The sequence below is a fragment of the Anolis carolinensis genome, chromosome 2, assembly GCF_035594765.1.
Source record: "Anolis carolinensis isolate JA03-04 chromosome 2, rAnoCar3.1.pri, whole genome shotgun sequence".
Lineage (NCBI taxonomy): Eukaryota > Metazoa > Chordata > Lepidosauria > Squamata > Dactyloidae > Anolis > Anolis carolinensis.
In genome coordinates, this window is record NC_085842.1 from 57,184,048 (window position 1) to 57,197,358 (window position 13,311).

At 42.2% G+C, this 13,311-nt stretch overlaps 1 protein-coding gene across 1 annotated transcript in view; it reads right to left on the reverse strand.

The window, feature by feature from the left end:
• LOC100561855 (protein SSUH2 homolog) overlaps nucleotides 1-13,311 on the reverse strand; it is a 49,544-nt gene that overhangs the window by 30,580 nt on the left and 5,653 nt on the right. The window contains exons 2-4 of the mRNA XM_062969748.1: nucleotides 8,917-9,015; nucleotides 6,449-6,530; nucleotides 4,977-5,106 (exon numbers count right to left, since the gene is read on the reverse strand). Of these exons, the coding sequence (XP_062825818.1) occupies nucleotides 4,977-5,106; nucleotides 6,449-6,530; nucleotides 8,917-9,015 (311 nt within the window). The remainder of the gene's footprint in view (nucleotides 1-4,976; nucleotides 5,107-6,448; nucleotides 6,531-8,916; nucleotides 9,016-13,311) is intronic.

Genomic DNA, 13,311 nt, shown 5'->3' on the forward strand with positions numbered 1-13,311 from the left:
GACTTTATGCCAAGCTGGAAAAATGCGCCTTTGATCTACAAGAGGTAGATTTCCTTGGTTACCGCATCTCGCCTCTAGGGCTTTCCATGGATCCAGCCAAGGTTTCAGCAGTATTGGAATGGCAGGCGCCAACTAACAAGAAAGAGGTGCAGCGGTTCTTGGGGTTCGCGAACTATTACCGCAAGTTCATTCCAGATTTTGCCCGCTGGTCCGACCCCATCACTAGCTGCATCCGTGGAAAGCAGCCTTTCCGCTGGACTGATCAAGCAGAGAAAGGGTTCCAGCAACTAAAGAAACTATTCACCTCCCAGCCAATTCTACAGCACCCAAATCCTGGAACCCCTTTTGTTGTGCAAGCGGACGCCTCAGATGTGGCAATTGGGGCTGTACTCTTACAACCGGTGGGAGATCACCTCCATCCCTGTGCCTTTTACTCTCGTCAACTAACCACACCAGAAAGGAATTACACCATTTGGGAAAAAGAACTACTGGCCATAAAGGCAGCCTTTGAAACTTGGAGACATTGGCTAGAAGGGGCCAAATTTCCCATTGAAGTCCACACTGATCATCGTAATCTAGAGCATCTAAGAACTGCCCGCAAACTAAATCAGAGGCAGCAACGTTGGGCTTTATTCTTCGAACGTTTTGACTTCCAGATTCATTATGTGACCCCAGCCCAGACCAAGCAAGCAGACGCCCTGTCACGTAAACCAGAATACGCTGCAGGACGCAAGGAGACCTTTGAATCCCAACTACTACAACCCGAGAACTTTGCCACGCTCACAGTGGGGAACACCAAATCCATTCCCATTGGTTCTACTTCCCCTACTCCAGGACCCCTCTGTGCTCAAGAAATCAGGGCTAGTCAGCAAGCAGATGCCTGGGCGCAGGACCAACTTCGCCAAGGTCTGCATTTTCCCTTTTCGCTTAAGGATGGGCTGCTTTGCTATAGAAATCATGTTTATATCCCACCCGGACCGGGCAGGGAAAAAGCGCTTCGTCTGTGTCATGATTGCAAACCAGCAGGACACTTCGGACTATTTAAGACCATGCATCTGATCCTAAGGGATTTTTGGTGGCCCAAGATCCGCAAGGATGTGGAAAAATATGTCAACACCTGCCCAGTATGCCAGCGCTCCAAGATACGAAGGGAGAAGCCCTCAGGGCTTTTACACCCCCTTCCTACCCCATCTCGCCCATGGGAAATAATTTCTGCGGATTTCATCACTGACCTACCACCTTCCTGTGGATTCACCACGATCTTAGTGGTGGTGGACCTTTTCACCAAGTTAGCCCATTTCATTCCCTGCGAAGGCCTCCCCACGGCCAAAGAGACTGCGGATCTATTCCTTCAACATGTTTTCAGACTACATGGATTGCCCAAGAGTTTAGTCACAGACCGTGGATCTCAATTCACCTCTCGTTTTTGGAAGGCGCTACAAAAACTATTGGGCATAGACTCTCGCTTGTCTTCAGCTCATCATCCCCAAACAGATGGGCAAACGGAGCGCACCAATGCCACTTTGGAGCAGTATCTTCGCTGTTATGTAAACTACCAACAGGACAATTGGGCTTCTCTGTTATCACTGTCTGAGTTTGCCTACAACAATGGAGTTCAAGCTTCTACTAAAGAAACGCCGTTCTTTGCAAACTACGGCTTCCATCCACGTTTCTTTCCCCCTGTCATTGAAACTTCAGAAGTTCCCGCAGCAGAGGATTGGCTGCAGGAACTCACAGCGGTACAACAACTTTTGCTCCAGCAACTGGACCAAGCCAAGGAGGACTATAAACGCCACGCTGACAAACATCGCCAGCCGGGCCCCGAAATCAAGGTAGGAGATCGGGTTTTTCTGTCCACTCGCTTTCTGCCCTCCCACCGCCCTTGCCGGAAGTTAGATGCCCGTTTCATTGGCCCCTATCCAGTGGTGGCGCAATTAAACCCTGTGACTTTCAAACTCCAACTTCCGCGTTCAATGCGCATTCACCCAGTGTTTCACCGTTCCCTGCTCCTTCCGGCGGATGGTGTGCGTCCTGATACAGACCAACCGGCCCCCCCTCCTGTTTTGATGAATGGGGAGGAGGAGTTCGAGGTTGAGGACATTTTGGATTCTCGCTTTCACCGCCGCCGCCTACAATATCTCATTGACTGGGTGGGTTTTGGCCCTGAGGAACGCTCTTGGGAAGACGCCTCCACAGTCCATGCTCCTGAGCTAACCCGTCGCTTTCATCAGACCTATCCCACCAAACCGCGACCTCGCGCCTCGGGGAGAGGGCCCCAGTTTGGGAGGGGCCTTGAGGAGGGGGATAGTGTGATGACCCATGGGCCTTGTAGTCCTGCTCAGGACATGGTAATTCCTGATGAAGATGAAAACTTGGGTTTTTTACCTTCCCAGTCTGAACTGGATTCCTCTCAGCCAGATCTTTCCCAGGCAGATCTGGGAACCTTGCACCTGCAAGAAAGTTGTCTCCCAGAAGTATGTCAAACAAGCCCAGAGCCTACTTCTCCCGTGTTCTTGCGCCGGGAGTTTTGTAAACAACAGAGAGGTTTGGAAGCTGCTTCGCGCAGGAGTGCGAGGATAGCAGCCAAGAATTCTGCCAATTAAGTCTCCTTTTTCGTGAGAATCCTTAAGGAGTCAAACATCTGGTCTCAAAGATTAGCTTTCGTTTCTGGTTCCCAGAGAACTGCTTCGGCGGGAAAAGTTAGACTCTATATAGGTGATTCACCCGCGAAGTAAGTTCGCGGAGTCAATTCGTCAGCCTACGGAGCGAGTTGTGTCTGGACAGCGCGCTCCGGTTCAAGCCTCGCTCCTGCTCAAGCCTTGCCTTGATATCCAGCCTTCGCCTTGCTTCCCAGCCTTGTTTATCTACGGACTTTGCCTAGTTTCCCAGGATCAATCCTTGCCTTGTTCCACGGATTTATCAAGTTATTCCACGGACCTTGTTCTTGTTCTTAGTTACCTTTGTTCCACGTTCAAGCCTTGTTCCAAGTATCAAGTTATTTTCTAGACTCGCTCAAGTTTCATGGACTAAAGGACCTTGTCATCTCCCCTCACTTTGCTTGTCAAAGTGAGTGTTTCGGTTATTGGATTACAACTTTGGACCTTAATATTTCATACTGGACATTATTTCTTTGGACTAATTTTGACCTTTCCTGAAAGGTCTGCTTCTGGACTATCTTTTACATTTGCTTTTACTAACTTTATATATTTCCTTAATAAAGATATTAGATAGAATCTGGCCTCTGCGTATGGTTATTGGTGCTCTGTAGCCTGGGTCGTGACAGAAGAATGACTATGAAGGCAGTATAAAGCCATTCACAATTGAACAATGACAAGACTTTATGATTACTCAGGCTGGATCTACACTGCCCTATATCCCAGGATCCGATCCCAGATTATCTGCTTATCCAAGATGATCTTGCAGTGTAGACTCATATAATCCAGTTCAAAGCAAATAATGTGGATTATCTACTTTGATAACCTAGCTTATATAGCTGTGTAGAAGGGGCCTCGGTTATGCATGACTTCAGCATGTGGTTAAAATTTTTCAAATTTTCAGTTGCACAGACTTTATGTGTCTATTCTAGAGAAGAAATCAAATCTGGCAGTTAAGACCACCATTTTGCCACTGACAACCATGCAATTCAAAGCCTGTAATTTGAATGGACAACAATGCAAGTATCACACCATATTTATACAGTCCAAATAATACATCCCCTCAAGGTCAGAATGTAAACAGCTACATTTAAAAGCTTGAGTGAATATGGAAAATCCTTTTCACAGGAATGAGGATCTGTAGTAGAGGTGGAAAGGGTAGCTGTGCAAACACACACATCAGGTAGGCCCCAGTGAACCAAATTCGGTGCAAAAATAAAGTCAGTTTGTTTACATTTCCAAGTTTTTAATTCAGGATGGAAATAGGCAATTCAATTCACAAAACGGATGCTTTGGATTAGTTTTTCTTTACTTCAAAGCTAGCTGCAAACTACAACGGCTAGACAACAAACCCCCACAAAAGCACATGAAGGAAACCCCAATGTGCATCAGTGCTCTACAATTTATGTAATCAACATCATTCAAATTGGTTCCAGGATTTTCTATGTACAGGCAGTCCTCAAGTTCTTTAGTAGAATTTGTCTGTAAGTCAGAAGAGGGACATTTTTTAAAGTGTAACTCCAGCCAAAAATATATCTTTCTTAGGTTTGGATATCAGAGGAAAGGGTTAACACCCCTGTGATGTTTGTTTTGCTGTCTGTGCCCCTGTTCAAAAGATTTCACCACACTTTCTGTCCCTGTGACAACTAGATTTTGAAAAAAATTGTTTGTTGTGGGAAAAAAAGGATTGGTGAGAAAGTTTCAGTCGAGACTCCTTTCTAACTCTTTCAGGAGTGGATTTCCCTTCCAAGGAGTAGATTCCTCTCACTTCCTGTTGTCTCACCCCTGTTCTTAACTACGAGCGGTTTGTAAGTTGGATGTTTGTAACTCAGGGATTGCCTGCCATCCTCTGCACAGTGAAACCACTTTTTTCAAATCCTGGTCTGAAATTAGGGGGGTGGTATAGATGTGCCCATATATTAAACTGAAGATTTTTTTAATGAATTGATCTACCTTAATTACAATTTGTTTGAAAAGGACCAGGCTGTGGCACAGCTGGTTTAATAGTCAGCTGCAATAAATCACTACTGACCAAGAGATCATGAGTTCAAAGCCAGCCTGGGTGGGAGTAAGCTCCCAACCATTTAATAGTCTAGGTTGCTGTTGACCTATGCAGCCCAAAGACCATGACTAGTCACATTGAAGATGTGAGAGAAGGGGCTTCACAATAGGGAAAGCATCTTCCAAACATGCTCAAGTTCAAGAACACCTTTTGGGACCTGAAGGAGGGCAAACTCTCATTGAAATCAGCCCAACGGAGGAGAGTGTAATGTTCTTTGTAACCTGCCTAACGTAATCTAATCTGCACCTGGTAGGACTCACTCTGCACAACCTCTGAGGCTTCAGCTCCTGAATGATGAGTTCTCCTGCTGCTCTGTTGCCATAGCAACACTTGGAATTAACGAAGCTGAGGAGCGCATTCCTGGCGGTGTCTTCCGTCATTTGGGGGATCCTGCGGATGAAGAACACAGTCATTTCTAAAACACATACACACACAGGTATAGCTGTCACAGATAAAATAAATAACAGATCCAGAAAACCCAATTTATGTATTTAGTTTGCATGACAGGCACAGAAGAGATGACATTCGTGTTACAGCCAGAAATGTGGGTCATTCCCAGAATAGCCAAGATACCCAGTTGATAAAGTCCCCCTTCCCACAATGCTAATAACAGATATGGTGATCATTTAAAAGCTAAGTAAATACATTTAAATTGAAGGATCAATGAAATAATGATGACTTAATCAGAGTTACAAATAGCATCTCGAATTACAATTTTATTGTAAGGATTTCACAATGTCATCTCTGAATTCACATTGTCAAAGTACATCGTTGCAAACCTCCCTCAAATTTCTCTGCTCATTTTGTGATATTTTGCCACGTTTGCACTGGATTTCCCTACTGGACTGGACTGTTAAATTTGCTGTTTATCACACCTGGCTGAGTTTGAAATTAGGCAGGGGTTAATTTTTTTTCTATTCTAAAGAAAGCAGTTATGGATCCATAGCTCTAGGTTATTAATCCATAACTGCAAGACAGGAAGCCAGACACACTGATCATTTTTCATGCAATACAACATGGGTTTTTTTTTCCGTTCCAAAGCATTAGTCGGTAAAGGTCTAGTTGATATCTAGCAAATTAAAATATTTCCAGGTAAGGAAAAATGAAGAGATTTTTTTTTTACTTTGGACAGTCTTGTGGGCTACAGAATGGAAACAGTAGCCCTATAGAATCATAGAATCATAGAGTTGGAAGAGACCGCATGAGCCATCCAGTCCAACCCCCTGCCAAGAAGCAGGAAATCGCATTCAAAGCATCCCCGACAGATGGCCATCCAGCCTCTGCTTAAAAGCCTCCAAAGAACCTTAGGATTTAGTTTGTAGGTACCAACAACAACACCTTCTTTGGAGTGAGTTCATGCTGGTACAGTAGAGTCTCACTAATCCAAGCTAAACGGGCCGGCAGAAGCTTGGATAAGTGAATATCTTGGATTATAAGGACTGATCAAGGAAAAGCCTATTAAACATCAAATTAGGTTATGATTTTACAAATTAAGCACCAAAACTTCATGTTATACAACAAATTTGACAGAAAAAGTAGTTCAATACGCAGTAATGTTATGTTGTAATTACTGTATTTACGAATTTTGCACCAAAATATCACGATATATTGGAAACATTGACTACAAAAATGGCTTGGATTATCCAGAGGCTTGGATAAGCGAGGCTTGGATTAGTGAGACTCTACTGTATTAGCAACTTTCTAGGATTACAATTAAACAGAGATGTCTTACCTGCATTCCACAAAAACGGAGTTGTTTCTCTGTATACTGAACCTTTGCATCATCTCTGGAGGTGGAACTAATTTTTTCCTTCCTAATTTAAAGAAGAATTAGCTTTGTTTTTCAAGGATTTCCTCATATAAGCAGGCAGAATAACAAAAAAGACTTGGAAACTAATGGAAAATGTCTTATAATACTGATGCTTGTTTCAAAACAAGAAGTGTTATCATTATACATTCGATCTTCTGGCATTTGACAGCTAAATGGGAGATTTATGAACAGAACATGACAGATATCTGTAACTGCAGTTGTTTATATCTAGTCGTCAAAGGGGAACACTGTCTTAAAATTATTCCACTTTTATTTTGTCATTATTAAACATTGTCATTGATCAACCTGTCTTCTGAACAATATCTTTCATATGTTCAGTTCTTTGTTGGACCGAACTGTCTTTAATAATGTCCATTAATAATGTATTTTTATATCTGTCCTGGAATGAGTTTCTACCATTTTGTTTTCATCAAACAAGCTGAGCAATAGATGCTGAGAAAAATAACAGATCTGAGTTCCTCTCAAAAATATTTCTGGTTGAGAATTATCAAAGGGCCTATAGATGGTAGAATGAGAAAAATTATGGGGTGTGTTTAAATTGCATTGTATTTTTTTACATATATAATAATGTATTTTATTGTAATTCTTCTTCAACAGCCAATCAAAGCCCAGAATAAAAGATTCAACTGGCCCCTTTTTACAGGGATGACTAATCCTCTATCATCCCCTTCCCAGCAGACTGAAAAATAAAAGAAAACTATTGCATCCTTTCTCAGCTTGTTTGTCCTTAATAACCTTTGCAGTTTTGACCACACTCTGATGTCATTTGGCTACATTGGCCAAAAATATTGGTGATTATCAATGTCCTGCCTGCAAGCAGAAGGAGAACATGAAGTCTTACTTCCCTTGTTAGGACTTCACAGCCTAGGAACAATTGTCACTTTTACTTATAAAAGATAGCATGAATGGAGGACAAAAGGGGAAAACGTGCCAAGAGGAAGACGCCTCAAGCCAACTCTGACTGGGACCACCTTCCACCTGGAAACAGATGCCCTCACTGTGGAAGAACATGCGGGTCAAGAATAGAACTCCACAGTTACCTACGCACCCACCTCCAAGACACTACACTTGGAGGACCGTCATACTCAGACAATGGGAAATCACCTAAATAAGTAAGTACTTATAACAGTGTTTGTCTAATTAAAGAAAGACATCATCGTTGTTGTTGTTGATGATGATGTTGTTGTTGTTATTGCTGCAACCGGAGAATTGTCCACTCCCTGTAACCAGCCCCAGCTAGCAACCTGGCTACAGTTCTTTAAACCAGCTTAGGTTTCCGAGCACTCTTCACTCTACCTCAGATGAGATATAACTAAGGCATGTATCAACGTAGCCAGATCTGTTCTCTCAATGTACCGGCACTGTTGACACACAAATTTTAATTGTGCAAAGGTCACCTTCTGATCACTTTAGATACCTGGGCCTCCAGATTCAGTGCTGAGTCCAGGAGGGTCCTCAAACTGTGAATCTGTGTCTGCAGGGGGAGTGTGACCCCAACCAGCACAGGATAGTGCTGGATAGTTCCTTGCAAATGCAATGGTGGCAGCAAGGAACAATTTCTCTGCTGCTTCCATTTCTGCTTTTAAATTAAAGAATAATTTAATTACAGACTGGTGGCACAGTGCATTAAAGCGCTGAGCTGCTGAACTTGCGGACCAAAAGGTCCCAGGTTCAAATCCTGGGAGCGGAATGAGCGCCCGCTGCTAGCCCCAACTCCTGCCAACCTAGCAGTTCGAAAACATGCAAATGTGAGTAGATCAATAGGTACCACTCTGGCAAGAAGGTAACGGCGCTCCATGCAGTCATGTCGGCCACATGACCTAGGAGGTGTCTATGGACAACGCTGGCTCTTCGGCTTAGAAATGGAGATGAGCATCAACCCCCAGAGTCGGTCATGACTGGGCTTATCGTCAGGGGAAAGCCTTTACCTTTACCTATAATATAATTGTTAAGCCTACTATTTTCTCCTTGCCTTTTTGAATCCTATTAGTAGCCCTAGCTAGAATACATCAGTTGATTCCATGAGACCTACTTACTAGTACATGAGGACTCATCATTCAACTATCCATTCAATCAGTGTACTGTATTTCACACTTACTAACTCGATTCAAAACTAAAAATCACTGCTTTTCCATGGTTCCTGATCCTTCTTTATTCTCTGCCTCCTTGCTATTGCTGATTTTACCTTGAGGTTTATACCTATTGTCACCCTTATACTCTCACTAAACATGCCTCTGAAGTTGAGAGAGGGCCCTCTCCTGATAATCCCGAAATTGGAGCAAACTCATATTACCGTATATCATATGATTTAATTGCTGGCAGTATATTCATATTCCCATCCCACAAAAACTTTGAGAATACAGTCTTACCATGGTCACGAAATGTCCATTCATAATGACCAAGTGGTTCTAACAGATCTCTAGAGGGTAAGAAAGGGTTTTCAGGCTCTGATTCCAGATCCAGACTAGCTGTTGGAGACATAAGCAAATAAGCAGATTGTTCAATCAAGACATGGAATATTTTGAGGTTTTGAAAATGATAATAGCAGAGATAAAAAATTAGAGATGAGAGAATGATTTAAATTGAGTCTTTGGCCCCTTCTACACTGTCATATAAAATCTAGATTATCTGCTTTGAACTGGATTATATGTCAGTGTAGACTCAGATAATCAAGTTCAAAGTAGATCAAGTGGATTATTTGCTTTGATAATCTGGATTATATGGCAATGTAGAAGGGGCCTTTATGAATAATGGCACAAACCCTACATGGAAGATATAGACACAGTGTTGCAACTGTACTCTGTCACCAGTCTGTCCTCCTGAAACCCATTTTAAAATTAGAGCTTTTCTGGCCTTCGATTAAAACAACGTTTTGCGGGGCAGTCTTTTTAGGTGTCATAGGAAACGGTTTTCCATCATCTTGAATTAGGAAATATACATGGTAAGAATTCAGTAACTGACTCGCATCTTCATAAGTGGAGTTATGATTCCAGGATATAAAAAGCATTTTTTCAGTGTTCATATTCAGCAAGGGTTTGCAGGAGTTCACTCCATAAGGGAGCCAATGAAATGACCAATATGCAAGGTGACTAATGTGCAACACGAATCTTCACGAGGAACATTCAAGGGAAGCATAGGAGTGGGCAAGGAGTATTATTTGGATCTCTGCAGTCTGGATTTGAGAATCAGGTCTGTGGGAATTACTGTGTCATGTACTTACCTGCAGCTCTCAGCCCTACTCCTGCTACCTTTATCAGGGATACAATCCACAGCAAATTGCTCTCCAATGCACAATATTTCATGTTTTTATTTCACAAGCCAGGATTCTAAGGTGTCAGTGAAACAATGAAGAAAAATTCTAATGATGACACACTAAAGGCCACAGGGAGAAATATTTAGGGGACATGCTGCATTTGGTACTGAATTCTGTGTGCCCAAATGAGGCCATAGACATGTTTATAATTATACAGCATAGGAGCATGCTATATCACATGCAAACCAGCACAGCAGCTGAACTATCACCTCTGGTGACAATCTTATCACAACCGGTTTGCCTCCCACTCTCGTGATTCTCCCATTCTTAGGTATTGACAGGTAAAATCCATCAATACATCCCAATTCTACTACATTCCTATCGCCTACATTCCATTGTGATTGGTTCCTTCTGCTTCTGTGCAAGCAAGCAAATACAGTAGAGTCTCACTTATCCAAGCTAAACAGGCTGGCAGAACCTTGGATAAGTGAATATCTTGGATAATAAGGAGGGATTAAGGAAACGCCTATTAAACATCAAATTAGGTTATGATTTTACAAATTAAGCACCAAAACATCATGTTATACAACAAATTTGACAGAAAAAGTTGTTCAATACGCAGTAATGCTATGTTGTAATTACTGTATTTATGAATTTAGCACCAAAATATCACGATATATTGAAAACATTGACTACAAAAATGGCTTGGATAATCCAGAACATTGGATAAGTGAATGTTGGATAAGTGAGACTCTACTGTAGTAAGATGACAAAATTGCACTAAAAATAGAAATATAAAGGAACTTCGGTGGTTTAAGAAAATGCAGTTACAAGAATGTATAGAAGTATAATTGTGGGACCATGGAATACTGATTCAGCATAATTGTGGCCGATCTACACTGCCATGTAATGCAGTGTAGGAACTGCATTAGCGGGGGCTTCCATACAATGAACCTCATATTAAAAAGAACACCAGGAAAAGATTCAAATAATGCAGCAAGATCCAGACTTTTCCCAGTGTTGGGGCAGTGGGGACTCCCATCCCAGATTCCTATGCAGGATCCACAACCATCCCACACTCCCCGTGCACACGCAGTCCAGGAAGTTAGGATGGCAGGCTCACTCTGCATCCCAACACCTCCCCCCCCCCACACACACACACAAAACAGCAGCAGAAAATCACCCCTACTGGAGTTCCATGCTTTTTACTTCCTGGTTGTTTATCGCTCTGGGATCAATGGAATTTTGAAAAAGGAGAGGGGCATATTCCTCCCAGGATCCTTTGCCTCCTGAACAATGAAAAATCAGGAAGTCAAGAGCATGGATTTCTGGTAAGGGGGGAATTTTCTGAAATTTTGAGGGATGGGGAATATGGGAAAGTAGAAAATGAGCTCATGCCCAACCTTGTCAAACCAGTTTTGGCATGGCTGGATTGCCAGGCCAGTGTCCCACCTTGAAGGTGGCTTAGAACACTGTGGCCTTGATGCATTTTTTTCATGCCAATTCCAAGACACACATTGTGCCTGAGTGGAACAGCATTGTGCTACTGTAAAAAGGTGTAATATCAAAACTGCTCAACCAGGTATGTATCCATTATCTACACTAATGCAACTGTAGTGGAATAGTGGGTTGATAAAATGTCTAGTCTTCCAAACTAATTTTCAACTGCTTAGTTGCAGCAAGTGAAGTCTATACTACTCCTACTGAGATGTTCACTACCTGTCGCACATAGGATCAAACTAAAGATGGGGGTCAGGTATACAAACCTTCTTTTTGGACATTGCTATGTGCAAGGATATATTGCTCGAAGCACATAAAGGATATATGGGCTCTGTAATCATATTCAGTTTACAGTGTTTGCAGAGTTCCCATGACTGAGGGCTCAGACTTATCAGCATATCCAGTCATAGAAGGTCTGTAACTGAATTTAACGTAATACAGTGAGAGGTCTATGGAGCTTCCATGGCATGGTCTAAGATATATGGCAATTCAGGCAGAAGGATTAAATATGTGCCCACCCACCTCTTTGCCTCCAGATTATCCTATATGCAGTTAGCCACTTTGAATCTCTTTTAAGAGAGGAAAGGTGTCTTATTATTTTTATTCCAAACACACTTAGATTAGTTTTAAAATGAAAACTATTCTTTTAGTTTTCAGTTCTACAGTCCCAGATGTTATTTTTCATAGCAAACACGGTGATAATTAGCATTGTCTTATAAACGTGAAACTTTACAACCTCTATTTTAAAAGTAGACCAAGAGTTATCTTAGGACAGCAGATGTTCTTTTCATTATGTGCATTTCCAAAAAAACATGTTCCCGCTGAGCTACAACAATAAGTGATCCCAATACTTACTGCAGAAACAATTTGTTTCTTCTTAGCCACAATGATACAGTGTTTTATGTGCTTTTTAAAGTCCACAGAAGAAAAATAACTACTTGTGGAAGCTCCAGGAAATGCCATTGTCTAACAGTGTACAACCCTAACATTAGTAAAAAAGAATTGATGCCATCATTCATCAATTTGATAAAGTAGACCTTTCTGCTTAAAACAGTTACAATTCTTCATGAAGACAAAAAAATAATCTCTTTATTCCTCTACATATAAAGGGAGGGGGGGTACACATTAGTCCATAGAGGCTGATTTTATTTTTGTGATGAGAATATAGAGGCCAAAAACAATTCTTTAATCATGACATAAGCCCAAATTAAGTTACTTGATCTTACCAGCCTACAGAAGAATACCAAACTAGATGACATAGGCTCCAAGAGATTTCTGAAAATACCCTCTTAAAATCTGGTATTTTCTAAAATAAAATGACATGTGATCTTATTATCAGTTCTGACTTTTATCCCATGCTTGGCTGGACTACAAAAATCAGAACTAATAGATCACATGTTATTTTATTTTAGAAAATACCATTCCTCTAAACCAGTTCTGTAATCTAGCCACTAGCCAGGGCTTCCAAGGCTGAAGTTTCACCTGTCCCCTCTTAGTTTAGCAACCATCTCTACAATAGTGTTTGGTGGGCGGGGAGAGATGGATTTTTCCACCAATGTTATATGATTATAAAATTCAGTATCTCTTTTCTACCATACCCTATTAGGTGCAGCTTACAAAGCTAGGCATGTTCTGCCTGCAGAAGAGAAGGTTGCAAGCAGACGGCCCGGAAGTTACAGCTGGTCCAACGTTCGGCCGCCAGACTAATAACGGGGGCGAGTTACAGGGAGAGATCTACTCCCCTGTTTAAGGAGCTCCACTGGCTGCCGTTCATCTTCCGGTCCCAATTCAAGGTGCAGACCATCATTTATAAAGCCCTAAACGGTTTGGGACCCGCCTACCTTCGTGACCGTATCTCCTATCATAAACCTGCCCGACCTCTCCGATCATCAGGGGAGGCCCTCCTGTCGCCACTACCTATATCTCAGGCTCGCCTTGTAAGAACAAGGGAGAGGGCCTTCTCTGCGGTGGCCCCTCGCTTGTGGAACTCGCTGCCCATTGAAATCAGGCA